General features: G+C 26.5%; 8 protein-coding genes across 16 annotated transcripts; 5 read left to right on the top strand and 3 right to left on the bottom strand.

Moving 5' to 3' along the window:
* The first annotated feature begins 563 nt into the window (after window positions 1-563).
* On the top strand, window positions 564-6,506 carry LOC122637462 (protein transport protein Sec31A). The gene is made up of 14 exons (XM_043829587.1): window positions 564-673; window positions 1,253-1,464; window positions 1,548-1,870; window positions 1,962-2,059; window positions 2,142-2,387; window positions 2,468-2,761; window positions 2,861-3,226; window positions 3,306-3,426; window positions 3,555-3,854; window positions 3,918-5,044; window positions 5,564-5,638; window positions 5,714-5,956; window positions 6,107-6,178; window positions 6,267-6,506. The coding sequence occupies exons 2-14, from the start codon at window positions 1,262-1,264 to the stop codon at window positions 6,453-6,455; spliced, it is 3,657 nt and encodes a 1,218-aa protein (XP_043685522.1). The 5' UTR covers window positions 564-673; window positions 1,253-1,261; the 3' UTR covers window positions 6,456-6,506.
* Window positions 6,507-6,573: 67 nt separating this feature from the next.
* LOC122637463 (integrator complex subunit 10) lies at window positions 6,574-10,260 on the bottom strand. Of its 4 annotated transcripts, none has more exons than XM_043829591.1 (9): window positions 9,975-10,260; window positions 9,724-9,899; window positions 9,531-9,598; window positions 9,212-9,455; window positions 8,627-9,134; window positions 8,229-8,545; window positions 7,955-8,119; window positions 7,539-7,797; window positions 6,574-7,479 (listed from the first exon to the last, which is right to left on the bottom strand). In XM_043829591.1, exons 2-9 carry the CDS (start codon window positions 9,874-9,876, stop codon window positions 7,313-7,315), a joined length of 1,881 nt encoding a protein of 626 aa, XP_043685526.1. In that variant the 5' UTR covers window positions 9,877-9,899; window positions 9,975-10,260; the 3' UTR covers window positions 6,574-7,312. The 4 variants fall into 4 exon arrangements, with proteins under 4 accessions (XP_043685526.1, XP_043685525.1, XP_043685527.1 ...); XM_043829590.1 differs by having other exon boundaries at window positions 10,010-10,260; XM_043829592.1 differs by having other exon boundaries at window positions 10,101-10,260.
* Window positions 10,261-10,400: 140 nt separating this feature from the next.
* Window positions 10,401-11,814, bottom strand: LOC122637466 (ubiquitin-like protein 5). 3 transcript variants are annotated; one of them, XM_043829599.1, is made up of 3 exons: window positions 11,685-11,814; window positions 10,634-10,845; window positions 10,401-10,541 (listed from the first exon to the last, which is right to left on the bottom strand). In XM_043829599.1, the coding sequence occupies exons 2-3, from the start codon at window positions 10,809-10,811 to the stop codon at window positions 10,498-10,500; spliced, it is 222 nt and encodes a 73-aa protein (XP_043685534.1). In that variant the 5' UTR covers window positions 10,812-10,845; window positions 11,685-11,814; the 3' UTR covers window positions 10,401-10,497. The 3 variants fall into 3 exon arrangements, with proteins under 3 accessions (XP_043685534.1, XP_043685533.1, XP_043685532.1); XM_043829598.1 differs by lacking the exon at window positions 11,685-11,814 and adding an exon at window positions 11,492-11,674; XM_043829597.1 differs by lacking the exon at window positions 11,685-11,814 and adding an exon at window positions 11,037-11,485.
* Window positions 11,815-11,859: 45 nt separating this feature from the next.
* LOC122637465 (surfeit locus protein 4 homolog) lies at window positions 11,860-14,102 on the top strand. Of its 2 annotated transcripts, none has more exons than XM_043829595.1 (3): window positions 11,860-11,997; window positions 12,806-13,480; window positions 13,577-14,102. In XM_043829595.1, the coding sequence occupies exons 1-3, from the start codon at window positions 11,947-11,949 to the stop codon at window positions 13,661-13,663; spliced, it is 813 nt and encodes a 270-aa protein (XP_043685530.1). In that variant the 5' UTR covers window positions 11,860-11,946; the 3' UTR covers window positions 13,664-14,102. The 2 variants fall into 2 exon arrangements, with proteins under 2 accessions (XP_043685530.1, XP_043685531.1); XM_043829596.1 differs by lacking the exon at window positions 11,860-11,997 and adding an exon at window positions 12,082-12,256.
* A 145-nt stretch (window positions 14,103-14,247) lies between these two features.
* On the top strand, window positions 14,248-16,971 carry LOC122637464 (histone-lysine N-methyltransferase SMYD3). 2 transcript variants are annotated; one of them, XM_043829593.1, is made up of 6 exons: window positions 14,248-14,670; window positions 15,269-15,510; window positions 15,630-15,934; window positions 16,085-16,364; window positions 16,438-16,600; window positions 16,675-16,971. In XM_043829593.1, exons 1-6 carry the CDS (start codon window positions 14,543-14,545, stop codon window positions 16,886-16,888), a joined length of 1,332 nt encoding a protein of 443 aa, XP_043685528.1. In that variant the 5' UTR covers window positions 14,248-14,542; the 3' UTR covers window positions 16,889-16,971. The 2 variants fall into 2 exon arrangements, with proteins under 2 accessions (XP_043685528.1, XP_043685529.1); XM_043829594.1 differs by lacking the exon at window positions 14,248-14,670 and adding an exon at window positions 14,734-15,136.
* A 351-nt stretch (window positions 16,972-17,322) lies between these two features.
* Window positions 17,323-22,113, top strand: LOC122637499 (rab-like protein 6). 2 transcript variants are annotated; one of them, XM_043829658.1, is made up of 6 exons: window positions 17,323-17,481; window positions 17,701-17,897; window positions 17,976-18,455; window positions 18,544-19,334; window positions 21,054-21,558; window positions 21,627-22,113. In XM_043829658.1, exons 2-6 carry the CDS (start codon window positions 17,808-17,810, stop codon window positions 21,825-21,827), a joined length of 2,067 nt encoding a protein of 688 aa, XP_043685593.1. In that variant the 5' UTR covers window positions 17,323-17,481; window positions 17,701-17,807; the 3' UTR covers window positions 21,828-22,113. The 2 variants fall into 2 exon arrangements, with proteins under 2 accessions (XP_043685593.1, XP_043685592.1); XM_043829657.1 differs by having other exon boundaries at window positions 17,971-18,455; window positions 21,627-22,112.
* A 567-nt stretch (window positions 22,114-22,680) lies between these two features.
* LOC122637500 lies at window positions 22,681-25,789 on the top strand. The gene is made up of 5 exons (XM_043829659.1): window positions 22,681-23,053; window positions 23,428-23,967; window positions 24,052-24,140; window positions 24,203-24,424; window positions 24,504-25,789. Exons 1-5 carry the CDS (start codon window positions 22,931-22,933, stop codon window positions 24,721-24,723), a joined length of 1,194 nt encoding a protein of 397 aa, XP_043685594.1. The 5' UTR covers window positions 22,681-22,930; the 3' UTR covers window positions 24,724-25,789.
* On the bottom strand, window positions 25,556-27,127 carry LOC122637501 (DNA-directed RNA polymerase II subunit RPB7). The gene is made up of 8 exons (XM_043829660.1): window positions 26,939-27,127; window positions 26,725-26,834; window positions 26,510-26,669; window positions 26,367-26,417; window positions 26,229-26,294; window positions 25,929-26,000; window positions 25,811-25,844; window positions 25,556-25,738 (listed from the first exon to the last, which is right to left on the bottom strand). Exons 1-8 carry the CDS (start codon window positions 26,948-26,950, stop codon window positions 25,722-25,724), a joined length of 522 nt encoding a protein of 173 aa, XP_043685595.1. The 5' UTR covers window positions 26,951-27,127; the 3' UTR covers window positions 25,556-25,721.
* Window positions 27,128-27,129: the final 2 nt, after the last annotated feature.

Raw genomic sequence — 27,129 nt, 5'->3', positions numbered from 1 at the left:
AATACAATACTATCGTAAATAAATAAATAAGTGATTATTTTCTATTAATAATTTCAAAACAAATTTCGCAAAATTATCAATGTATTTAATCAAAACAAATGATACAAAACATTTGTCATGTTATTTTTTTATGGATATATGTACATATTTATGAATCTCTCGAAAATAGTAAAATTTTTAACATAAAGAAAAATCTCTAAGTATACGTTTACGTATTTAATGGGAAAAGAATAATATTTCATTGATCAATACTATATTATTTAAGAAAAATATGATTAAAACTAAATGCAATATATTTATTAAAAGTAATATAATATTTCATATCATTTTACATTAGTTTAATCTTTAAAAGTTATTGCCAGAAAAAGAGAATATTTAGTGTAATATAGCTGTATATTTATTATGGTAAATTATAACTATTAGAAATGTGTAATATAAACTTAATCTCATCTCAAACACTGCCCAATGATATCTCCGACTAAAATGGTGATTAGAATAAAGAAAATTATGTCGTGATCTATGATAATATAATACTGAATAACAGATGTCAGCACTATGTATGCATACAGCTCGCCACGTTGGAAGAGTTGACGGCTGGTTGCAGTTTACTTGACATAACGAAAACTATTTTATATCAACTTTTAGATACTTTTCACCACTCGATTATATTAAGGTAAGAAACAATAAATCGCGTAAGTTTTTATTAAATTAATATTATTGTAAAAAATAATGTATATTGGTAAAATAAAATAATAATACCTTATAGGTCGCTGAACTTTAACTAAAAAAATTACTAAAGAACTAAAGAAAAACTCAAATAAAATTTAAATACAATATAATTTATATTTACATAGTAGAATTATAATTTTTAAATAAACTTAAATCTTAAATTATGTGCATATATTTGTACATAACGATTATTGATAATTATAGTAAATAAGAGAAAATACAATTGAATTTATGACATATTTTAATAATTTGAACCTTATAAGATATATGCAGCTTTTTGATAACCTATTATATTTCTATTAACAATTAATAGTTGTTTAAAATTCATTACAAATAGCATATATCATAAAGAATTATTATATCAACAAGAATTTTTTTTTAAGTTTATTTTAAAACATTAGTTTATACTATGTTATGTATGTAATAATAACATATGTAATAATAATAATAAAAATATGTAATAATTTATTTATTATATATATTATATATATATATATCATTTTTGTATCATTTATGTTACAAGATATCAAAAATGAAGGTTAAGGAGTTATTAAAAACTGTTAACGTGGCATGGTCTCCACCTGCCCAATATCCAATCTTATTGGCTGCTGGAACAGCGGCTCAACAGCTTGATGCTAGTTTTAATACTTCTGCTAGTCTTGATTTATACTCAATTAATTTACAACAGCCAGGATATGAAATGGAACTAAAAGCCAGTGTGGCTAGTGATCACAGGTCTTAATTATTATCTTTGTATTTTACTTCTAATTTTAAAAAGAGAGATTACGTTACTTCATAAATCTATGTATTTATAACAGATTTCATAAAATAATTTGGGGAGCATATGGTAACAATCCAGCTGGTATAATTGTTGGAGGTTGTGATTACGGTACAATAAAAATTTATTCGGCTTCTAAAATGTTAAACAATGAAAACAATTGTTTAATAACTAGTCCAGATAGACATACAGGCCCAGTAAGGGCAATGGATTTTAATCCCTTTCAAGCAAATTTATTAGCTACTGGAGCAACAGAAAGTGAAATTTATATATGGGATGTTGTAAATACTAGCACTCCAATGACACCTGGATCTAGAAGTCAACCATTAGAAGATGTTCAATATATTGCATGGAACAAACAAGGTTTTCATTTTACATATATAACTATAAATCAGAATACATATGTTATATAATATGCAAATTCATAGTAAAAAATATTTATTATACCTTCTAGTACAACATATTCTTGCTTCCACATTTTTACAACGCTGTGTTATATGGGATTTAAGAAAAAATGAACCCATAATCAAACTAACAGATGCCAATTCAAAGGTAGCGTATTTCTTATCTTTTATAAAAACAAATAATGATTAAAAACAATATTCACAGAATAATTATGATTTCATACCTGAAGGTACGGTGGAAAGTGGTTCAATGGCATCCAAATGTTGCAACACAATTATGCTTAGCATCAGAAGATGATCAAGTTCCCGTGATTGAATTATGGGATTTAAGATTTGCCACATCACCTTTAAAGACATTACAGAATCATCAACGAGGTGTTCTTTCAATAGCATGGAACCCTCATGATCCAGACCTTCTTTTAAGTTGCGCAAAAGACAATAGAATTTTATGTTGGAATCCAAATTCAAATGAACCGGTAAACAAAACTTGCATTTAAGAACATTATATATTTTAGTATTAATTATTTATAATATTTATAATTATTAACAAATTTAGAATGGAGAGGTAATATGTGAATTAATGCAAACAAATCAATGGAACTTTGATGTCTCATGGTGTCCACGGCATCCAGGTTTAATTGTAGGAACTAGTTTTGATGGGCATGCAGCCATATATTCTTTGCTAGGTGGAAGACAACAAGTATCTAATGAAACATCAAACAAAATTGTTGATTCATTTCCAGGAATGGATCCTTTTACACAGCCGCATCCTACTGTTCAAACAGAATCAACTGCAATTTTGACAAAAGCACCAAAGTGGTTGAAGAAACCCTTTGGAGCATCATTTAGTGTAAGTATATATTATTGAAGAAATAAATCATATTTTTTCACTATAGTATATTACAATTATAATTATTAATATTATGACTAGCTTGTTATTCATTTATAGTTCGGTGGTAAATTAATAATTTTTGAAAATGAAATGCCAGACCCAAATTTACCAATGAATTCAAATAGAAAAGTTATAATATCACAAGTAATCACACAACCAGATCTTATTCAACGATCAAATGAATTAGAGGCTACTCTTAAAAATGAACAGTATGTTGATTATTGTAAAGGAAAAATTGATAATACGACTGATGAACACACTAAAAAGATTTGGAGCTGTGTTAGTGCATATTTTAGCAAAAATGTTACAAAGAATATACTGGACTTATTGGGATATAATATAGAAGAAATGAATAACAAATTAAACCAATTTTTACCTCAGGATGAATTAAATACACTTTCAGGAGGTATTGCTAATCTTAATGTAAGTTCTAATTACAATTACTCTTACAAAATATTAAATATAATAAATTATCAAAATCAATTTAATTTTAATTTAATAGGTGACAAATGGTAACATAGATGGAGGTGCAGTATTTGATGCTATTGTTCAAGAACAGCATAAAAAATCTATAGTTTCTGTAATGCCTATAAATAATAATTTTAAAATAAATATTTCTGATGGTAATTTTAATAAATATTAATATTTATATAATACATACTTCTCAAATAATTAAATTAATTTGTTCATTGTATTATATTGCCAAATGGAACAATTCCTAAATATACAAGTAATATTTAATTCATTATAGATGATGATGGACTCATTGCACAAGCAATTCTCTTAGGAAATATTGAAGCTGCTGTATCTTTATGTTTCAAAAGCAAAAGATATGCAGATGCAGTTATTCTTTCCATGGCTGGAGGACCTGAATTATTGGCAAAAACTCAATATAGATACTTCTCAGAACATTCTGGAGCACTTAATTCACTTATTAATTCATTAGTTAGTGAAAATTGGACTGACATTATTAAGAATGCTGATATAAATTGCTGGAAAGAAATATTAATTGGTGTGTTTACACATGGTCAAGAACGATCAACACTGTGTGGTAAGTGATTTTTTTCTCATATTATGATTCAGGGTCATTATAATATATTATTTAATGTTGTAGACATGCTAGGAGATCGCTTAGCGTCTAGTGAAAATTCTAATTTAAAAAAACAAGCTCAAATATGCTATATTTGTTCTGGTAATCTAAATAGATTGATTGAAGCATCTGAAGCTGAAATCCAAGAAATTGTGGAGTTGCTTATAATAATGCAAAAAGCTTTAGAATTTCAAGGTATTGGAAGAGCTGATATTAAAGGTAAAATCGCTAATGTTCTATCTCAATATGCTGAAATGCTAGCAACAGAAGGAAATCTCGAAGCAGCACTGAATTATCTTGGAAATAGTCAGGAACAAAAAATCAAGAATTTACGAGATAGACTTTGTAGAGCTTTAGGTTATATTCAAGAAGCTGAAAAAAACATAGAAAAAGCACCAATAAATCAAAACTACAGTGAACAAACTCATAGACCTTTACAAAATCAGAATTTTCAAAATACATATAATTCATTACCACAAACTACACCAGGAATCGGTGGAACACCTAATTACAATTGGAATACTACTCCTACCAAACAGTCATTTGGAACAACATCAACTCCGTTTAATGTTCAATCGACCCAGACTTTTGTAACACCTGTTCATACTCAAACACAATCAGCGCATTATGATCAATATGCAACGTTACGCCCATATGGACAACAAGGTGGTTTACAGCCTCCTCCTCCACCCCCTCCTACATCTGGATCAAATGCTACTAGTACTTCAAGACCGTCTAGTGTTGGGCCTCAATCAAGATCAAAATATCTTATAGATCCATCCGTAAAGTCTACATCAATGTATGGCCAAAATACTTTTCAACAACCACAAGCATTTGCTTCTCAACAAATTGGATCTGTACAGGGATACAACTTACAATATCCATATCAGCCACAAACACCTGCTTCTAGCAACACATTTCCTGGTCAAACACATAATCTCATGAATATAGCACCAAAAGAAACAGAATCTTTCAAACCATCTAGTATGATGTCTATGTCTCAAAATTCTTCTCAAGCGGAAATGTATAATCAACACAATCCAGAACCGATTTCCCAAATGCAAACATACAACAGTGACAATAATTATCATTCAATGCCACAGCCATCTGGATGGAATGACCCACCAATTGCAAAAAGTTCTAGAGCACAGGTAATTATTAGAATAAATACTGATAACACATATATATATATATATATATGTATATATTCAAATGGTATAGCCAATATTGGCACTACACAACAAAAGTGAAATGTCTGCGGAACATGCTGGTACCCGGAAATGGAAGGCAAAATATTTGAAGAATATAAATGTAAAGGTAGCTTGGTTAATTTTCAACATTTAGAGTGCCATTCCCTTCTCTGCCATTTTTATTTATTTCTTATATGCCTTTCATATCATATGCATTTCTTGAATATTATTGTTAATGGGAATATAATGATATCACTTATCCTAGATTAACAATAGCATTTGTGTGAATATTAAGATAACTAATATGTAACATGAAGTCATATTTAGCTGCTATATGCTTTTTATACAAAGATTAGTATTATATACCTCATGGTTATCTGTATAATGATATCTGCTAAAATAATAAAATTATAGTATAGATGAGTAAATAAATACTTACTTATAATATATAGTATCATTATAACTTAATACTTCTTTCAGACAAAACCTGAATTTCAACCTCAAAGTCCAATACTACATCCTTTGCGAAATACAATTCCACAACATGAACCTAATGTAAGTATGCATAGATTAAATATCATATTATATATTCTTAAAGTAATTACAATCTCTTATAAATTATTGTTATAGATGTTACCACAGGATAATAATTACAACGACTCTCATGCACCTTATAATCCACAGCAATATGTTCATAACATTCCAAATGTTGGTACTCAATTTAATAAATCTGCTGATATTACACAACCCATAACAATGGCTAAAGCTATTGAACCTGAAAAACCAAAACTACCAATACCTGAAGAACATATACATTTGAAAACGGTATTAGATGAATTAAAAATGCAATGCTTTGAGAATGCTAAAAATCCGGTAAATATTAACTAATTCAAGTAAATGAATTGTTATTATATTATTGTGTATTCTCTTATACTATATATTAACATTCTATAGATTAATATATAATGCACTTATAGCTTATTTTATATAAATTACATATAATTTTTCATACTTTTATTTTAGCAAATTAAAAGAAAAATAGAGGATGTATCTAAAAAATTGGAAACATTGTATGATTGTCTCAGAGAAAATAGAGTATGTAAATTATCATACTTTTTCATATGCGTGAACTTTTACATAAATAATTGCTTTTAAATTTACAATTTCCTAAATTATTTTTTAGTTATCACAAAACACTCTTCAAGGATTACATCAAATATCAGAGATGATACAGAACGGAAATTACGCTGGAAGTCTAAGTTTACATACGCAACTAGTATCAGGACCAGATTTTAGTCAAATATCTTCTTTTATGCCTGGTATTAAAGTATTACTTCAAAGTGCCCTTCAGTTAGGAGTTTACATTAGATAGAATATGATATACTAAAAGATGTACGATTGATATATATCTCTTCGTTACAAATGTTTACATTTTGTCATTTTTTGTGGAAAAAAAAAAACATACTTTATTCTGCATTGAAAAAAGTATATATCTTCGGAATTTCTTTATTACATCATTTACAGTTCACAGCATGAACATAATTTATAGAGTTTGTATTCTTCACTCTTCTGTCATAATATCTTAAATTTCGATACTATCTTGTAACCTTTTTTTAATTGTAATATATATTGATGAGAAGTCGAAAGAAAAGTATACTAATATTTTGTAATTATTCTTACATAAATTATTTACATAATAATTGGTTTTTACTGGAAAGAAATGTATATAAGCATTATTAAAGTTGATTTTGAATAATGAAGGTAAAAACTTGTTTTTATATAGGAGATATTCTTCTTGCGTCTTTATATTTCAAATTAAAAGAAATGAGAAGAATGATCACTATAATACTAATGTTTACATTTATGTTAATTATTTTGGATTTGTCCTACAAAATAAGATCATGTAAAAAAATGATAACTTTCTGTATACAAATGAAAGTATCTAAAATATAAATATGATTTACTCGTTCATACACATATATGGACTTTTATTTGAGCTGTATTTTGTAATAATTTTGTTATATAAATTGACAGAAAACGTGAGAAGCCAAAAAATTAAATAATACATTATATATATGAAAATATGTAAATCTGTACATGATTTATAGTCCCAATAAAATAATTTATAAAAATCTAACATTCACTTATTTACAGATACTTATGATTAAAAAAAAACTGTAGATGTGTATATGTTACTTATTTCAAAAATGAATTAAGTGAAAGAATGATTTACTGTATAATTAAGCTATGTAAAATTGCGCTCTTCTCATTGACAATAAATTTTTGCAATAATTCATCTAGTGGATCAACACCATCTCGTGCTGCCTGACGTCGCATAGCTTGTTTTACTTCTTCACGAACTCCCTTATCAGCACCGCGTGTTGTTATACGTCGGCCTATAAAAAGACATTATTTTGCTTAACAGTGTAATATTGCTTTAATGAAATATACCTACTTTGCAATACTCCCGAGCCAGTAGCAATATCTAAAGATACACCACCACCATGTTCTGTCCACAAATACGTCAATTCCTCTAAAATATCTACGCAAATAATATATGATTGAAATAATGGATATACAAAAGATCCACGATTAATAATCCTTTCAGTAATTATAGATAATGTGCTAGCTTCTTGTGGCCAATCAATTTGCATTAAAACTAATGCATGTCCAATAGCCAAATCTCCTACAGTTCCAGGTATAGAAAAATTTTCCTGAAATGTATGAATTATAATATAATTCATCAATTATAATATGATATAAGAGCTAGATCAAATTACAACCATTAAGTTTAAAATCGTACAGCAATAATCATATTACATATTAAGTTTTTTTACTAATTATAAAGAGTATTAATAGATCATATAATACCTTTATTGCTAAAAGAAGTAGTCTGCAGCAATACTGTAAAACAGGATAACGTGCGAGGGACAAGTAATGCAAATGTCGCGTGGATGGAACAGTTAAGTTATGAGATACTTTCCCACATACTGAAGGTAAAGAGCTTGCTACTAAAACAATATATTCCAGCATACCCTATACCAAATATTTAAATTAAATGTTATTTACATATAATATGCTATATAACTGATTTATATTTTAGATATTTAACATTTAACATTTGAATATATATAACATAGCATACCTTATAATCTTTTAAAAAAAAGCAAGTACTAGCAAACCGCAGATGAGTACACAAAGAGGAACCTTCTTGAGATAATCTAGTTAACACTTCATGATGTAAGCCTTTATACATAGCCAAGTCTGTTGAAAATGGATTTAACCATGCATCCAATCGTGCCTGTTGATTAAGTTTATCTATCTCCCTTTGTAAATAGTCACTACTATGCAATAAATCCCACAGTTTGACAGCAAAACCAAGACCATTACCACTGTAGTCTCCATCACTAGTTACAACAATCCCTGAGTTATCTTCTCTTTTCCGTTTTTTTAATTTTGGCTCTGAATGTAAAAAATAAAATATTACTTTTTCGTAATATTTTTTACTATAATTTTACTCTCTATAAAATTAATATATTATACCAGTAAGAGAAGAAATTAGTTCTCCAAAAGCTTCTACTAAGCAATACATAGTTTCCCCATTATTAATAAGCATTGCATGTTCATTTAGTATTCTTAATAATACTACAATTGTACACATTAGTAATTGGCGTACAACAACTTCTTCACATAAATTAGCTGCATGCACAGCTGCATACTGTTGTAATTTCTCGCTATATGTTTCCCGATTCCAAGGTATGGAGAATAAATTGCTTAGTTCCCACCCTAATTTTTTTCCAATTAACTCCACTACGTGAAAAAGTCTGTCCCATGGATACTGAATTTGTATATCTTGTGGTTGCTGTATATATGCTAAATAAAATTCCACAGCTTTACAAAGCAATCTTAATCCAAGACGAGGGTTAAGTTCAACAGGGGCAGCTCCAAGAAGTGGTAATGCATCACAAGCTAATAACCGTCTAAAACCATTTACAGCACGTCCTGGATGACTATGTTTTTCTGCAGTGAGTAGAGTTTCTACTAAACGCGGCTAAAAATTTTTAATTATATTTTAAATAAATGATTATATTTTTACATATATATAAACAAGGATCTTAAATTACTAACTCCATGTGTTGGTGTAGTTTGAGGAAATTTACGTATTAAAAGAAGTAACAATTTACAATGCTCCATTGTATCTTCACTATGATCAGCTGTCATAACTAATAAACGATGTTGTAAATCTTGAGGGATATGTTGAAACATTTGACATAAGAATTCTGTCTCTGGATCACATTGTTCAGAACGTAAACATGTAGTTACCATTTCTATTTCTTTCCAAATATCTCGATCATCTGGAAAATTCTGAAATCTGCTCTTACGCATAAAAAATTAAAGTTTAATTTTGTTCATAAACAAATTTTATATAATTAAGTATCATACTTACATTTCGCTAAAACATTTTGCAGCTTCCTTGACATTTTTTGATAGTTTTTCAATTCGGTATGCTTCAAACTTAAAAAATAATAATCTATATGTATTATACATTAATCTTTTATGACTTTCATGATTTTAATTTTTATATTCAAATAAATTGTTAAATATAAAAAATTATATTATCAAATAATATGGTTAAATACCTGAACTTTCGCGCTATGAGGAAATAAAGACTTAGCGGTGATCAACCACGACTTTGCTGCATAAATGTCACTTGATAAAGCTTCTTTAGCACGCATTATTAAATAATCCTCTTTCGATAATTGATTTTCTCCTCCAGAAGATTTTTCCAACATCGTGAAGCAAGGTGTCCCGTTTTCTTAAAAGTAAATTTATATATTTGTTTATAATATTAAATCTCTAATAACATCGTACAAACTACATCAAATCATACAGAAATTAAAAAATTAAAGGTTATGTTTTCATTACTCGCACGTGAATAAGTTTCAAAATAATTAAAATATCTTTAGAAGGCCTAAACTGTTCGCTAATATCAAGAACATTTTCTCATTGCATTTACATGACGCTAGATAAAAAACTCCAAATTATATGCAATTGTCTACTGCGTGAATTGTACAACGACGTCGCTTTAATTTCTTTATCCAATACTAGGTGGCGTTTCATTGGGCTTGTAATATCTTCATTGGTATGTGTGTGAATATATATACAAACTCCTATCTCTGCGTATTTATTAATTTACTTTTTGTTATATACTAATAACAAACATTACAAATATGTCATTAGTTTCACAGCATTCTTAGCAGAAAAGACTATTACATTCTTCTTACATTTGAAAAATCAATATTATTAAAAATCAATATCATTTAAAATAAAAAATTTATTATAATAGCAGTGAAAACAGAATAATTATTAATACATTATGACTTTATCAGTACTTATGACGAATCTATACAGAACTATTGATAATATAACTCTAAATTCATGCCATCATGTATTTCATCTAAAACATTTAATTAAGGAAAACATCGATAAAAGTACAATTGTTGCTAATAACAAGAATATATATATATGATTTTAAATATTAAAGGATACAGTCCTGCAGTTTAATATGGTCTTTGAAGATAGTGTACCATTTTTTTAATACAATTTTTTCCCAATGTGTTCCAGTTTGAGCTGCTATTAGTTTCTTCAAATCACCGATAGTATCATCTGGATTACACTTCACTCTAACTTTTTTTCCTAATCGATCATTGCAAGTTATTTCTAACATTTTTTATGATATTGGTTTTAATTTTTCCTCAAGTCTACAAAATTGAATTATTCATTCAATAAAGTTACTTAAAAATCCATTTTATACCTATTAATCAATTATTATATGCCTTATTATATACTTTTATTTGTATTTAAGCTTATTCTTTTTTACATAATAAGATAATAAATCAATAAAATTAACATTATAGAATTATAATAAAATACATAGCACTATTATACTTACAAACTAATCGTATGTTTTTATTCGCACTAAATATGTGTGTGTGTATATATATATATATATATATATATATATATATATATATGTATGTATGTATGTATATATATGTATATATTTTTAATACATATATATGTATGCGTGTTTAAAGCTGCATCATAAGAAAATCTTGATAAATAAAATATTCGATCCAAGTCAACAATTTTCAATAAAAAAATATTTCGTTTTAATGATCTAAAGTCGAATAATTCTACTTAACCTCACAATTTTTGCATCACTACGTTAATCAGAAGATGAACATAAAATACACTCGTATGTAAATATATGATCGTCATAAGCACATTAAACATAACAATATATTTTTCTATATTATTTGTATTGTATGATGAAGAAACTGTACATCTATGTACGCAGACTTGTCCATATAAAAAATGTTAATCCAACATTAAAGCGTCACTTACCCTTTAACGCGGTATATTAGAAATCTTTAATACGTAACGAAAGTTATCGGACGAATGTATAACTATATTGTGTTGGTAGCTATCCCTTTGACTATATTTTTAGTAAGTTAAAATCTATAGTGATATTTTTCGATATGTAGATAATGAACTATCTAACTTTTTCAAATTTATATAGGATTCTAATCATACATACATTTTTCGACCACGTACGCCGGAAATGACGTTAACTCAATCTCCACATCATTGAGAAGAGTCCGAATATCGTGTACCGTCGTTGAGTCGTGTAAAAGCACGGCGATCGGCGTGCTTGGTTCACCCTATCTCAGTCTTTCTCTCTTCCTCTTTCTATTTTCTCTATTTCTGTCTTTCTCTTTCTCTCTTCTCTTCGTGCCTTGTGTGCGCACACGTGTACATGTGAGTGTATGGACACTGTTTTACTTTTTGAATAAAACACAATGGTGATCTCGCAAGAGATTGTTTCGAAAGCTGAAGAAATAGCAGATCAGGTAAAACTATCAACATTATTCATCTTGATTTTTTTTTAATTAATTAGGTATAAATGAAAATTTATATTAGATTCAAAGAAGACCATAGGTATGTAAGTATCTCCTGTCAACGTCATCGTATCCAACATAACATGTTTGCTCACATATTTCTATATGTATTTTGATATATACATTTCATTGCTGATTAAAAGTGCCGTTAAACATTTTTCTCAAGTGCAAAATACAACTTAAAGCCATTTATAAATTATAATATCTAAAGGTTATGAGTACATTCAAACAAAGTGATATCTCTATAATTTGTCACACATTTATTCATATTTTCTTCTATATTTTACATTTATTTAATAATTCGTGAATTTAAATTTTATATAAACAGTATTTTTAAATATATGTTTTAGCAATGATTTAAGTTAAATTATGTTGAATTTCATGACATTATTTGTATAATGTCATTTTACAAAAACAAAATTATGCATATCATCATATATTATATTGCAATTAATTTATTTTATAAGATTTAATTATAAAATTTATTTTATTTTTTTAGTTTACTATAAATTTATGTTATTTTATTTAAACTTATATAGAAAGAAAGTGAATATTTTTATAAATAATTATTTTTTATTAATATTTTAAATATGTTTTTGTAATTGTATTTCTATAATAAAAAGATAATGTTACATTAATTAATAAGTTTTATAACAAAAATATATTGAAAGTTATACCATTAAAACTTATTTAAAATTTGTATTGCTTGTTTTCTTTAAATAAAAAGATAATTGTATTACTTCATTTTTTGTTATAACAGGTTATACGTAGTGGGAAACATATATTACCAACCCTTGCAAGATTGTGCCTTATATCTACATTTTTAGAAGATGGTCTTCGAATGTGGTTTCAATGGAACGAGCAAAAAGAATATATGGATATGTCATGGGGTTGTGGAAAAATCTTGGCCCATGTCTTCGTTTTCATTAATTTAGTTGGACAACTTGGAGGATGTGTTATGGTCATTGGAAGATGGAAAGTCAACATAGCTTGTGGAGTTTTATTTTTCATATTGGTTTTACAGACATTTGCCTACAGTATTTTATTTGATGTGCAATTCCTGTTCAGGAATTTAGCACTTATAGGTGCATTACTCCTTGTTTTGGCTGAATCCAGAGTGGAAGGAAGATCATTGTTTGCTGGTGTTCCGTCACTTGGCGATAATAAGCCTAAAAATTTATTGCAACTTGCTGGAAGAATACTTTTGGCATTCATGTTTATAACTTTAATTCGCTTAGAAGTGTCATTCCTTCAAATTTTACAAGATATTCTCGGAAGCATTTTAATGTTATTGGTGACTATTGGACATAAAACTAAACTCAGTGCTTTACTTTTGGTCCTTGTACTTTCTGCATTGAATATTTATCACAATGCGTGGTGGACTATTCCAAATTATAAACCTTTACGAGACTTCCTTAAATATGATTTTTTCCAGGTAAAGCATCATATCATTATATTTATATTTATTTTTGAAATATCTATATTTCTATTTTTATTGCTCAATCTCAATAACAAATACGTTTAATTACAGACATTATCGGTAATTGGTGGCCTTTTAATGCTAGTATCTTTGGGTCCTGGAGGTGTATCAATGGATGAGCACAAGAAAGAGTGGTAGATGTTTAATAAACTACCATCAAATACATCATACATTATCACACATGTAAAGCCAAACTTTCTCCCATTCCTATTTCATCATATGTTTGATCAATCTTTAGATGGGATTATCGCATGCTGAATGAACAGCTCTAAAAAAATTTAATATGAATTACTCAGTTTAAATAGCAAAACATCGTCAAAACAAATTTCAAAATCGACTATGCATATCAATATATGAATACATATATTTTTTTAAATATATATATATATTTTTAATATATATATATATATATGAATGCAAAGTGAATTTTGAAAGACGATATTATGTCCATAAAACAGAGTTTGAAAATTAAAACTACAAAGTGGCTTGCAAAAGACTAATTTATATAAAAATAATAGCATTGTATATATGACACTGCGTTTATTATGAAAAATATATTTTTTCTGTGTGTTTTTAATCTTTTCTTCTCTCAGTCTCAAAACTATGGCACATACAAGTGTATGACTATAATATCAATATATTCTTCCATGAAATTGCAAAGCAATATATTACTTTTAAGTTTGTAATTGAACTTATTGTTACCCAATTTTTTGAGAATTTACTACAAAGTTTTAAGTTATTGTAAATAAAATATTCAACTGTATATTTTTCTTACTAACTTTTATTTTTCATGTAATTACAGATATGTACTTAAAAATGTAATTGAAGAATCAGGTTAACAGACATTATTATTGCTAATAATACATTAGCTAAAATAAATCAATCTTAAAATAACTCAAGTTTAAATTTATCTATCTAAAGGGGTGAAAGTCTAGAGTTGCGAACATTAGAAGCTTTTGTCCACTGAAAGCCCTTTGTGTAACTTCACGCTTCAAAAGTATAATCTTTTAATTGAAAATGAGAATCAAAAATATGTATAATCGAGATTTTGTAAGCGCGGGAACAACAATTTTAACGTCAAAACCGTTTGCATATGTTTTAAGAAGTTTATTACGAAATGAAAGATGTGATTACTGTTTACAAAGGTAAGATTAGAGAATTGAGTTTTAAATTTATTTATATCTTACGTTTTATGTACTACGTATATCATTTCGTAAATATCTGCAATATATTATTGTTGAAAGTTTAATTTAAAAATTTATATTTTTTCGCATTATTATAAATATGATATCACATTGCATATGTGACAAATAACGCTAGAATAGTCTGTTACAAAAAAACATTTATACTTCAGTTATTTAAAAGTATGAGGTTATAGCAAATTCCGGCGTTTGAGTTTATCTGTGTGAATCAAAAAACGTAATTAAGAAATTAACGTTAGAGATGCAACGATTATAATCATTTTATAAATAAAACGTGCCTTATTTTGCATACAATGAAAGAAAATGTAGATATTTTAAAAAAGGGTACTGCAATTATTACTGCCAAACCTTTTTCTTTTGTTTTAAATTCAAAGCAGAGAACTATTCGATGCGATAATTGTCTCAAAAGGTATATTATGTTTACAAAAAACTTAAGTTTTAATAATTTTGCAAATATCGTAATAAATTGTTCATGAAATAAATAAAATATTATATCGAGGTTATGGTGTAATTTAAAAAATTGAATTATTATTTATTTTAGTGGAAAACTTTTTAAGTGTTCTGTTTGTCAATACGTATATTATTGTAATCGTATTTGCCAAAAAGAAGCTTGGTCAGTACATAAAGTAGAATGTCCAAATTTGAAAAGGATATCACCAAAAATTATACCAGATGCTGCAAGACTTATGGCTCGTATAATTATAAAACTTCATCAAGGCGGAGGAGAAGAAATGGGATATTATTCAGAGACAAATTATAGAAAATTTAAAGATCTTATGTCTCGTAAGTACTTTTTAATTAAATAAAGAATATCATATTATTAAAAGTATTATATACATATTATAAAGAATATCATATATTATATAGAATAATTAATAAATTATAGTTTATTTTTTATACAGATTATTCTGACATTAAAAAAGATGTAAAACGAATGGAACATTTTACTTCATTGTGTGGAGTTCTATTTGAATTTCTTGGAAATGTACCTATACCAAATTCTGCAGAGTTAATGGGTATTTATGGTAGAATATGTATTAATTCCTTTAATATATTAGATCCAGATATGAATAGTATTGGAGTTGGTATTTATCTGGCACCATCTGTAATTGATCACAGCTGCAAGCCTAATGCAGTAGCTGTATTTGAAGGAACTACAATTATTATACGAACACTTGAAGATCTTCCATGTTTGAATTGGTCACAGGTATAGTAATAATTTTTAACTTGATTAAAGAAATAAATATAAGGACTACATTTGCAATATTGAATTAGCAATATATGTTTGACCACTTATTGTTATTAAATGTTAATAATTATATACCATGTACTCTAATGTATAGATTTCTATATACAGATAAAAATATCATATATCGACCTACTCAATTCAACTAAAGATAGATGTGAAGAATTACAGAATTCATACTATTTTCTGTGTGATTGCCAAAGATGCATGCAATCAGAGCCAATGGCAACAGCTGCTGCTTGTCCAAAAACATCTTGTACATATCCAAATTCTTTCAGTGCTACTGTATGTAAAAAATGTAACGCAAAATTTCCATCAAATTTTAAAGAAACATTTGACGAAGTTACGGAGTTCACTGCCCATCATTTACAAGATATGAAAAATATGGCTTGTATCCTTCCAAATTATAATGTAGAGAAATTTATTCCATTTATTATAGATTATAGTTCCTTATCTAATAATAGATCTTGATGTGAGTAAAATATGCTTAAAGAAACAAGAAGGTGTTCTACATACATTCAATATCCAATATGTACGTACTTTAGAAGCAGCATTTGATGCATCTGTAAATTTAAATTCATGGGAAGAAGCAGAACATTATGGAAAAAAACTTATACCAGGATATTTGTCAGTATTTTATCTTTAAGTGAATATTTTTAGCTTATTTTCATATAAATATAAAATTATTTTTTACATTATAGGTTATATTATGGAGAGATACATCCTTTAACAGGATTATTATATCTTATGACAGGAAAAATTCAATTACATCTAAATAAAGCAAAGCAAGCTTATGATACATTAAGAAAGGCGCATTCTGTATTAACAATAACACATGGAGAAAGACACTCTTTATTGTCCGAAAATTTGAAACCTCTCTTATACCAAGCTATGAATGTTGTTAAGGACTTGTAGTTCTGATGATTACTTATTTAGTAAAATATTTAGTAGTAATAATTTGTAATTGTTTTTAGACAATAAATTACTTTATTATATTATATTATTATATTACTACAGTTCATTTGAAGCAACAAACTAATTTTTAATGTACCTAAAAGTTAATCGATTATAAACTGTGAAATTCATAATTATAGAACAGCTTAAAATATAGTTTCCAAATTTTTTTTCCATTTTATTTATAGAATAATTCATGATTTCGATAAAAGGAAATAATTAGTTTTTACATATATATCTTTTTACTTTTGTTTATTATTTGTATTTTATTATTTGTATTTTGAATTTTATTTTGTATTAAGAATTATACAATTTCTGAATTCTGTGATTGGTTAATATTGATCGCTGAATATAAACTAACTTTTAGGTTATTCTCAATTATTCTACCGAAAGAAAACGATTGTTGCATGATTTAATAATCTATGATCTTTATGGTTTATGGTAAGAAAACGAAACAGTTTCCATATGATAGCTTGACAGCTGCTTGAGTTTTGTTCTCCGGAAAGTAATTTATATATATTTTATTATTTATTTTGTTCAATTTATAATATGTGGTGAGTTTGTAAATAAGATTTATAGTAATAAAATATGTGAAAGAATATTGTTTTATTCGTATCATACATAACTTGTACAAAATAATAATTAAAAACATTGTAAAATATTTTTTTATATGTAACTTAATATTGTTTGTATTAAACAATACGAAATATAATTTAACATTAAATTTAATATATTTTATGCAATTACTATATCTAAATAATATTTGTTTGTAGATATTTATTATACAATTGGTCAATTTACGAGGCCATACTTTTTAATGAATATATAATCAAAACGAAGAAAATGTTTTCTGCCTTTAAAAGATTAGCTGGAAAATCTGATGGAGTTAATAATGCATCAGCTAGACCAGCACATCAATCCATGCCAACAACCTTACAAAGAAAATTTGCTAAAGGAGTACAATATAATAGTAAAATTATAAATTTCTTTTCTTTTCTTTAAACTATTATCGTTTAAAATAATAATATACCTATTATTTTTAGTGAAGATCATTATAAAAGGTGATAGAAATGTAGGAAAGACATGTTTATTTCATAGACTTCAAGGCCAAAAATTTGTTGAAGAATACATTCCTACTGAAGAGATACAAGTGGCTAGTATTCAATGGAATTATAAAGCTACAGATGATATAGTAAAAGTTGAAGTGTGGGATGTTGTGGATCGTGGAAGACGAAGAAGAAAATTGGAAGGTTTAAAAATGGATAATTCTACTACTGAAAGCATTATTGAAGAGCCTGCTTTAGACGCAGAATTCCTTGATGTTTATAAAGGGACCAATGGTGTTATTATTATGATGGATATAACCAAAACTTGGACATTTGATTATGTTCAACGTGAACTTCCAAAAATTCCTAGCCATATACCTGTCATAGTCTTAGGCAATCATTGTGATATGTCTCATCATAGAACAGTTACAACAGATCATATAACATATTTTATTGATTCATTGCACAGACCATCTGCACAAGTAAATTATTTATTTTTACATATTCTAGTAAGATATATTTATTGACATTAAATGGTAAATTAATACTTGATTTTTTATTCTTTTACAGATAAGATATGCAGAATCATCAATGAGAAATGGTTTTGGATTGAAACTTTTGCACAAGTTTTTTAATCTTCCTTTTCTTCAATTACAAAGAGAAACTTTATTAAAACAGCTTGAAACTAATGAAGAAGAAACTCATTTGACGGTACAAGAACTTGATCTTTTCCAAGACAGTGATGATGCAGATTATAATAAATTTTTAGACAATCTTGTGAACAGAAGAAGAGCTCTTGCTGATTCAGTGTCTGCTAGTATTCTAGTCCCCAATGTTACTTCGTCTTTGAGTAATCATCGTGTCACACCTTCCAATGGTATTATAACATCAAGTACTGAAGTACGGCGGTCAATATCAATGCCTGGCCCAATTGGTGGTGGAATTCCTATACCTGTAAAAAATTTAGAAATAAAATCTCCACCAAAAAAGGAAAATTTAGTAAATGATATCTCAGAGAGTTCTGTTGTATCAATGAAAAATACACAATCCATATCAAGTTTACCTAATGCACAAAATGTTTCTAAACCAGATACTTCTAAAATAAATGAATCTGCACATGATAATTTAGAACGGAAAGATTGTACAGGAAAATCACAATCTTTAATGTCTAAAATTTTTGGAAATAAAAAAGAAGGTGAAACAGAGAGACTGTCTAACATTAACACTCTAAATTTGAACAAACCATTAACCAGTGTTGAAGACTTTGTACCGGATGATGGACCTTTAGACAGATCTTTTTTAGAAGATAATAATCAGGTGTCTCCTCAAAAAATACAACATGAAGAATTAGATTCAGAAAGGTAAATTTTTGCTTTTATTATATACAGGGTGATTTATAAATGCATATCATCATGCATTACACTTCAGATAATAAATCTACAAACTAATATAAGTAAAAAACGTCATGAATATATATACTATATATCTTAGTTGTATATTGAATTATAGATGATTAAAAAAAATATTTGAAGTGCCCACCTCATACTTCAACACATATTACTGTATATTGTAGCATTGAGTTTAAGACTCGCTTCTTCGAATAGCCTTAAATCCATTTTGTATCTTTTCTCGTAGATCGTGTACATTATTAAGTTGCAATAGTTTTTAAATGGGTCCAAATGGAAAATTTTGATAAGTAGGGACTAAAAAATTATAGATTTACATCGTTCTATCAATCGGTTTATGAAGGTGTTGTTCAAGAAAATTTGCACTGTACAAAGAAATGAGGTCTATTGTGCATAAACCATTTGTTTAGTCTAATATTCAGAAGTATATCATGCAGTAGTTCTTGATGGTCGTTTTATAAAAAGTCAAAATTCCATTTAGTTGAAATGAAAGTATGCCTCCATAAGACTGCCTCTCATAATTTTTTATGGATCACGCATTAGTAGGTTCGAATATTTTCTGTAATTATCCATTATTCGAAAACTAAAGTATATAGGCACATATAACATTTTTTACTTATATTGGTGTATAAATTTATCTTTTAAAGTATTAACATGCATTTATGGATCACTCTGTATATACACTGTGAATTTATTAAATTCAGATACCTAAGTATCTCCATAAAATACATATTTTTAAAAAGAAAATTTAAATCAAAGATTATTTGGTTTTGAGATAAATATAATAATATTATTTATTTTTGATTCGATGAACGTTTTCAGTTATTTTAAGGTCAATATTATTTTGTTTTAATGGAAACTTAATTTAAAATTTTGTGATCTTATTATATACAAAAAAAAAACAACTTTTGTTTGAAACATTTTTTCCAGCTCCCATCCAAGCTTTACTTTTTACAATATAAAACAGGTATTCTTTTTTAGAAAAATATTATTTTAATAAACATTCAATGTGACAGCTTTCATTTTCAATATACTTCTCAATATGCTTAATAAAAGATTGATTAATACATAGTAGAATATTTCTGTCAATACTTCTAGAAGCATTTTTAATCTATTCTTTCATATTTCCTATTATAGTTAGTGTGTCTTAATATACCTTTTCTTTAAAATAATTCCATAAAAAAGAATTTAAAATATTTAAATATGATAATTGAGCAATCCAATCTATTGTACTATTGTGTTTTACTTAGAAAGAGTAATATTCATCTATTAATTCATCTTTTATTAAATGAATTGAATATTTATCAAAATAATATTTTTCTAAAAAGGAATATCTGCTCTATATTTCTATCTATCTTAAGTTTTTTCCTAAACAATGTAAAATATTCTAGAGTAGAGACTAGATAAAAAAATGTTTCAGATAAAAGTTGTTTGTTTTAAAAAGCGTTTTGTTTAATATATAAAATTTAATTACAAAAATTATAGATTTTCATAAAAAAGAAGTCCACCGAATTAGAAATAAATAATGCTGTTATATTGATCCCACAATTTCTTTTTCTAATTTTCTTTTTAGAAATACGTTGTTTTCGAGTTATTGTTTCAATTTAAAAAACTCACCCCGTATATTCCTTTATTTTAATATGTACAATTATTATTTTTTTACATTTTCAATAGTGACATAGAAACTGCAAATCCTTTGGTGGCAGAATATGAAGATGATTTATCATCGGCTGATGAAGTGGCATCTCCTATACAACCAAAATTAGCAGAAAATCCATTAAATAAGCAAAAACTGAAACGCGAATCAATATTAAATAATACAGAACTGAATTCTGAGGCACAAAGACAAATTAATAAACGTGATTCTATCTCATCTATAGAACAAGAAATTCATATTTCAAATAACATTAGAATTAATGAACAGCCTGATGTATATCCTGATGCATTTGATAGTTGGTTGCAATGTGATTCTAAATGGCGACAAAGTCCAGAAGGTGGTGAAGATGTAACTTGTAATAGTACAAGGAGAGATAAATTGGAATTAAGTGATAAAAGTTTAGATGTTAGTGTTACAAGTTCTAATGTTCATTTAGAGTTACTTGATAATATTAGCATGCAACATATAAGTTCTAATGGTAGTAGTCCTGTAATGAAGGAAAAAAAGAAACATAAAGAAAAGGTAAACTATCGTAGAAGTTATTTGGTTTATGTAATTTAATTAATATATCTTTATTATTTATATTATAGGTAGATGAAAAAGAGAAAAGGAGAAAAAAGAAATCTAAAGATAAGGAAAAAGATAAAGAGAAGATGGATAAAAGTGATAAGAAAAAAAAGCGTTCTCTTCATAGATCAAGAGATGAAAATAGACGACGTGATGAATTGGAAGAATTTTTAAATGGTCCCCCTATGAGAATCGGAGTTGATATTGCTTATGAAGCGATATAGTATTAATAATGCATAAATAAATAAATATATATATATGTATATGTATATATATATATGTATGTATTTTCTTTGTATCTATAATAATCTGTCATGTTTTTGTGCATGGATACAAATTAATTTGATGTAAAATATGGTACATCAATTGGCGAAAGACAGTCTTTAAATATCAACAAATTTTAAAATAATAATTAAATTTATGTATATTGTATTAAAAAACTAGATAAAAAATCATTATTAAGATTGTAAATAGTACAGATTCAGTCATTAATAACTTAGTTATTATTAAAGTTCAAGAACAATTCATATAAAAAATTTTCTTTCTACTTTTTTTTTAATAATTTAATTTTAATGCATTGAGAGAGATATTAAATAAGTAAATGTAATAAACTGATTATATATTAATATTATATTCCTTTATTAAGCAAAAGTGTTAAGATGGTGTTATTAATTTATATATTTTAAATTGTTATTATTTACTACATTTTATATTAAACAATTTGTATAATTATCATTCAATTAACACTGTGAATATAAAAGTATCTGTGATTTTTGCATGGCAAAATTATCTGTTTTATTTGCGTGTTTAATATATACAATAAAATATTTTAATATTTGGCAATGAATTTGTTGCTGCACGATTTTACTTATCTTATGTTTATATATTATGTAACGTGTATATCTATATTTGTAAAAGCAAAGTAATTCTGCATGTTATGACTTCTTATAATAATAAATGTAATATAAATTAAAGATAAATGAATCTATATAATTCAAGCATTATATGTCTCTCTCTATATATATATGTATATATATATATATATATATCCTATCTTATATTTTAAATATACTTTTTCACTTGTAATAAAGCAGGTGGCGTTTTAACGTTTAACTTTTTATACAGATCAGTTTGATCTCAAGTCTGAACTTTCCTAGGTAGTGTAAAAAGATTGTTAGCCCTGTATGTCTCTGCTGTTACCAGTTGTTACCTGAATAGCATGACGAGGTCATGGAGGCATTTATGTTCCTTGATTGTTAAAAGAACATTTTCGCATACGATTTACGATTGAATTGTGTATAAAAAATAGTAAAATAAATTTGTAAAGATGTCTCTTTGTTTTCGTACTATTTCAAATAAATTTACATCGTTTGTAAATACGAGAAAACAAGTAACGAAAATCGACCGTCAGTTGCCAAAGAACGTGAAATCGTCTTCATTTTTGGATGAGGTATGTCAAATTATAACAAAACAGTTACATGTTTCTCATTTTTAGTAACGCAATTACATTTTAAAACTATTTAACCAGGTTATAATATTTTTAACTTGTATTGAAAATATGTAATAACAATACAAATAAATGCCGACTTTTTCTAACCTTACAAAACTTACATAACTAGCATGAACACAACCAACATTAACGTGGTGTATTATTGTTAGAATAATAATTTATTTGAAAGTTTTTATTTCTCTGTATTAAAATATGGAATAATAATATATTAATTTATAATTATTATTTTACAATTATTATTATTCACAATTATATACATAAAGTGATAATAGATTTGGTTGTCGCTGTAATATAAATAATGTTATAAATTGTAGTTTTTAGGATTACAGACTTCGGTGGATACAAAAATAAACTTAACAGATAGGAATTTAGACGTTTTCACAGATGTCTATTCATTCCACCAAAATCTGCTACCTATTTTAGTTAAATCTCATCAGGAATGGGAAAAAACATTGGTCAAGAATCATATAAAAAATGAAAATGAAATTTTACGTATAGAGCAGAGTTTGACGGATCATAGCAGATTCTCAAATACAGAACCAATGTTAATCAATTTGTTGTTATATGACATTACCACAAATTGTAAAGGAACAAAAGATAAATCTCTAGCAAGAGATAAATCTTATATCGCAAATAATGATATTGACATTTTCATAAATAATAATAGATTTTTCTCTAATAAACAAATAATTGGTGCTATTGCGGATAATAATTTGGAGCAAAATACTATTTTACTCACAAATGGTGGAAACATTAAAGCACAAGAAGCTAGTGATAAACAAGCAATTAAAGGCAATGAGGGTAGACCATCGAAAAAACAATTAGAACATATATTTACTTGTCTCAGCAATGATGTATGTTTGTATTACTTATTAAAATTTTTTAGAATTATTTAATAAATGTTGAGCTAAATTATAAATAGATACTTATATTTCCAGTTACCAAACTTTTTTGTTAAATCATTGGATTACACTATATATTCAACAGATATAATATTTATTAATAATATTAAAGGAATAACAACAAAGTAAGTATATTATGCACGTAAAATTTTTGTATTTTTAGCTTATGTAAGATTGAAATTTTTAGGGGTATGTTTAATTACGTTAAACAAATAGCTTTGGTAAGAACAATTGCCCACTTAAAATTTGCATATATCAAATTAAATGTATTAAAAATTACTATTGATCCGGAAGATGATACAATAAAAGTACGTTGGCGAATAAGTGGTATTACAGGGCTAAAAGCACTTTTTACATTATGGAGATTTAAATTATGGAAAATGAAGGAAGCTTTAAATGATGCAGAAGTGTATGTATCTGTTAATGATACTTAATTTACAGAAATAAAATTTGAAGAGAATATATAAATAACTTATTGTAATTTATAGATGGTATGATGGATTCTCTACATATTATGTGGATGTCAATGGCAAGGTATATAAACATGTAATTGACAAATTAATGCCTGATCAAAATCAACTTTTTGAGAAAGGAAAACCAGAAGTTGCTACAAAACTTGCAATGTTCATAGGGCTTCAGGATTTTCAAATACTAAATAGTAATGAATTTATTTCAAAATTGAAATATATTATGCTTAATGTAAAATGAAGAGGAAACCAAAAGATCACATAAGTAGCAAAATAAACACAATTTATGTACATTAACACAATCTTATCAACATTTGTTGATGTTCCAATTTTCCATGGCACATCCTTGAAATAATGAAATAGATTACATGGATTTTAAAATCTTGTGTAATTCTACATAATATGTAAACAGGTTTTAATTTAAAAAATCTGTACAATCAATTTAATGCCTGTAAATCAATATCTATACTTTTATTTACAATAAGTTGTTATTTACAATGAATCTATTAGATAAAAGCATAAATGAAATCTTTCTATATTATTAAATTTTTGGATGTTTCTTTATAGAAAACTAGAATTTATGTACATACAATTTATGTAATAAATTGAAGTACAAATTAATTTACAATAGATTTTGTAACAAATATTATATAATATATGATTATAGTATTTAATATTATTTATTTTGCACACCATGGTGTACATGATCTATAACAGTGATTCCCAAAGTGTGTTTCGTAGGACATCCACCAAAAAATTTAAGGATTCTGAATAACAGTCTGGTAATCGAATCATAGGAATGGTCAACTTTTATATTATTCATATTAGGGTTATATATTATAGAAGATTTTACAATCTTTGGAAAATTTTTTGAGGGTTCCACGACCAAAAAGTTTGGGAATCCCTGATCTACAGTATTTTCCATATATTGTTATATGCTTTACTAAAATGTACGAGTAAAAATTAAAAATATTATTTATATTTTTTGTAATTTTTTTGATAAAATGTTTGTTTTAACACATGCAAGAGCACGAAAATAAGAATAGATAACAAAATAATATTTACCAATTGTATTAATTAAATCTGATTTTTATTTATTAAAATTCCAAATATATAATAATATAAATACATTTCCTCACAGTTTGTCATTTAATAGGAGTATGTAATATGCTATAATATATTCCTATTTATATTTACAAGTTTGTGTGAGTGTAACCTATAATATAATGTATGAACTTTTCAGTTACATACAAGACCTGTAAAAAAAGAATTCATTTTACAATTAAATATATACAGATAAATCACTATTATTAGTTAAATGGTCTTACCTAAATAATCATCCATTAATGTACCAATAGCAAACTAGAACAAAATGAATTTTTATCAATGATTATTATACATTAAGCATTTTTATTATCAATAATAATATCTGAATTGAATACTAACAATACCAGTAGCATCTACTCTTGTTCCAACTATTTTTAATCTTATTTCATCATCGGCTTGAATTATTACATCCTGCAAAATATTGACACAGTTTTAAAGTTTGTCAAACTATAGAGTTTGACAAAAAGATCTTAAATAAAATTTTTTAATATTCTTATTATAATTACAATATCATATTAATTATGATAAAGAAGTTTTTTTTTAGTTATTTTATAATTATATTAATATTTTATAAGTTAGATAAAATATTAATTTAAAATAAAATATTAAAATTTTTAAATTTAAATAAGTAAGAATTACCTCTTCTTTTGATTTATAACAAGGTGGATTAACATTGGGACAAAATTGCATTTCTTCTGGGATAGACTGAAATAATATTTTATAAATTCATGAAATAAAATATATTTATTACTATAATACATGGCTTTTAATACTTACATGATGAGATATGAAACAAGATAATGGTCCTATTTCTGCAAACATTCCAACCTGCAGAATTTGATATAATTTATCATTGATTAAATAATTAAAAAAATCTATACAAAATTAATTTATATATCTTTAAATATTTTAATTTTTACCTTGTTTACTTGTGTTACAATCGCATCTAAAACTTCACCTTTAAATGGTCTAAAAACAATTGCTTTATATTTAACGGGGTAGACAACAAAACCTTGCCCTGGTTGAATTATACCAGCACCGATATTATCTATTGTTGTTACTGCTATAACAAAGCCATACCTAAAATATTATCTAATAAATATTTGTTACATCAAATCAAAAGATATGATCTTACTTTCCGGTGCAGGTTCCTTCTACTTCTGTGTAAAGCTTCTGTTTTACTGTATCAAGTAGTTGAGGCCCAAAATATCTTGGATGTAATAAGATTTCATGCTCCAACGATATCTACATTAATTTATAAACGTACAAGAGGAATAATTCCACGTAAATAGATGTAAGAGAAAAATATAATATTACAGAATTATAAAACAATATTATTTTTAACTTACATGATAAAACATTTTCTTTGTATTTGAAGTAGACTGCACTGTATGTTTTCGAAAAATTCATATACATACATTCAAACATTTATTTGAGATACAATGTGAAATAAAAGAGAAAATAAAATACTATTTCCCGTTTTACTTTAACGAACACCTATACATGCTCTTTAAATATGTTGTCAACTGTATATTTGGCA

The sequence above is a fragment of the Vespula pensylvanica genome, chromosome 2, assembly GCF_014466175.1.
Source record: "Vespula pensylvanica isolate Volc-1 chromosome 2, ASM1446617v1, whole genome shotgun sequence".
Taxonomy (NCBI): domain Eukaryota; kingdom Metazoa; phylum Arthropoda; class Insecta; order Hymenoptera; family Vespidae; genus Vespula; species Vespula pensylvanica.
Note: the sequence above shows the minus strand (reverse complement) of the source record. Positions and strands in the feature narration are given on the sequence as shown.

Bases quoted from the DNA above. Each gene is read 5' to 3' on its own strand.
- LOC122637466 (XM_043829599.1), bottom strand. From the start codon at position 10,811: ATGTTAGAAATAACTTGCAATGATCGATTAGGAAAAAAAGTTAGAGTG. The intron at 10,542-10,633 runs GTATCCTTTAAT...TAAATGTTTTAG, and splicing joins CCATATTAAACTGCAGGACT to ATGAAATACATGATGGCATG.
- LOC122637464 (XM_043829593.1), top strand. From the start codon at position 14,543: ATGAGAATCAAAAATATGTATAATCGAGATTTTGTAAGCGCGGGAACA. The intron at 15,935-16,084 runs GTATAGTAATAA...TTCTATATACAG, and splicing joins CATGTTTGAATTGGTCACAG to ATAAAAATATCATATATCGA. The intron at 16,601-16,674 runs GTCAGTATTTTA...TTTACATTATAG, and splicing joins AAACTTATACCAGGATATTT to GTTATATTATGGAGAGATAC.
- LOC122637500 (XM_043829659.1), top strand. From the start codon at position 22,931: ATGTCTCTTTGTTTTCGTACTATTTCAAATAAATTTACATCGTTTGTA. The intron at 23,054-23,427 runs GTATGTCAAATT...TATAAATTGTAG, and splicing joins CGTCTTCATTTTTGGATGAG to TTTTTAGGATTACAGACTTC. The intron at 23,968-24,051 runs GTATGTTTGTAT...TTATATTTCCAG, and splicing joins TTACTTGTCTCAGCAATGAT to TTACCAAACTTTTTTGTTAA.
- LOC122637462 (XM_043829587.1), top strand. From the start codon at position 1,262: ATGAAGGTTAAGGAGTTATTAAAAACTGTTAACGTGGCATGGTCTCCA. The intron at 3,855-3,917 runs GTAAGTGATTTT...TTAATGTTGTAG, and splicing joins AGAACGATCAACACTGTGTG to ACATGCTAGGAGATCGCTTA. The intron at 5,045-5,563 runs GTAATTATTAGA...TACTTCTTTCAG, and splicing joins CAAAAAGTTCTAGAGCACAG to ACAAAACCTGAATTTCAACC.
- LOC122637499 (XM_043829657.1), top strand. From the start codon at position 17,771: ATGTTTTCTGCCTTTAAAAGATTAGCTGGAAAATCTGATGGAGTTAAT. The intron at 18,456-18,543 runs GTAAATTATTTA...ATTCTTTTACAG, and splicing joins TGCACAGACCATCTGCACAA to ATAAGATATGCAGAATCATC. The intron at 19,335-21,053 runs GTAAATTTTTGC...CATTTTCAATAG, and splicing joins GAAGAATTAGATTCAGAAAG to TGACATAGAAACTGCAAATC.
- LOC122637501 (XM_043829660.1), bottom strand. The intron at 26,295-26,366 runs GTAAGTATTAAA...ATATTATTTCAG, and splicing joins CTTGTTTCATATCTCATCAT to TCTATCCCAGAAGAAATGCA. The intron at 25,845-25,928 runs GTTAGTATTCAA...ATTTTGTTCTAG, and splicing joins GAGTAGATGCTACTGGTATT to TTTGCTATTGGTACATTAAT.
- LOC122637465 (XM_043829595.1), top strand. From the start codon at position 11,947: ATGGTGATCTCGCAAGAGATTGTTTCGAAAGCTGAAGAAATAGCAGAT. The intron at 11,998-12,805 runs GTAAAACTATCA...TTGTTATAACAG, and splicing joins CTGAAGAAATAGCAGATCAG to GTTATACGTAGTGGGAAACA. The intron at 13,481-13,576 runs GTAAAGCATCAT...GTTTAATTACAG, and splicing joins TTAAATATGATTTTTTCCAG to ACATTATCGGTAATTGGTGG.
- LOC122637463 (XM_043829589.1), bottom strand. From the start codon at position 9,876: ATGTTGGAAAAATCTTCTGGAGGAGAAAATCAATTATCGAAAGAGGAT. The intron at 8,120-8,228 runs GTATGCTATGTT...TATTTGGTATAG, and splicing joins TTTTTTTAAAAGATTATAAG to GGTATGCTGGAATATATTGT. The intron at 7,798-7,954 runs GTATTATATGAT...CATACATTTCAG, and splicing joins TACTTCTTTTAGCAATAAAG to GAAAATTTTTCTATACCTGG.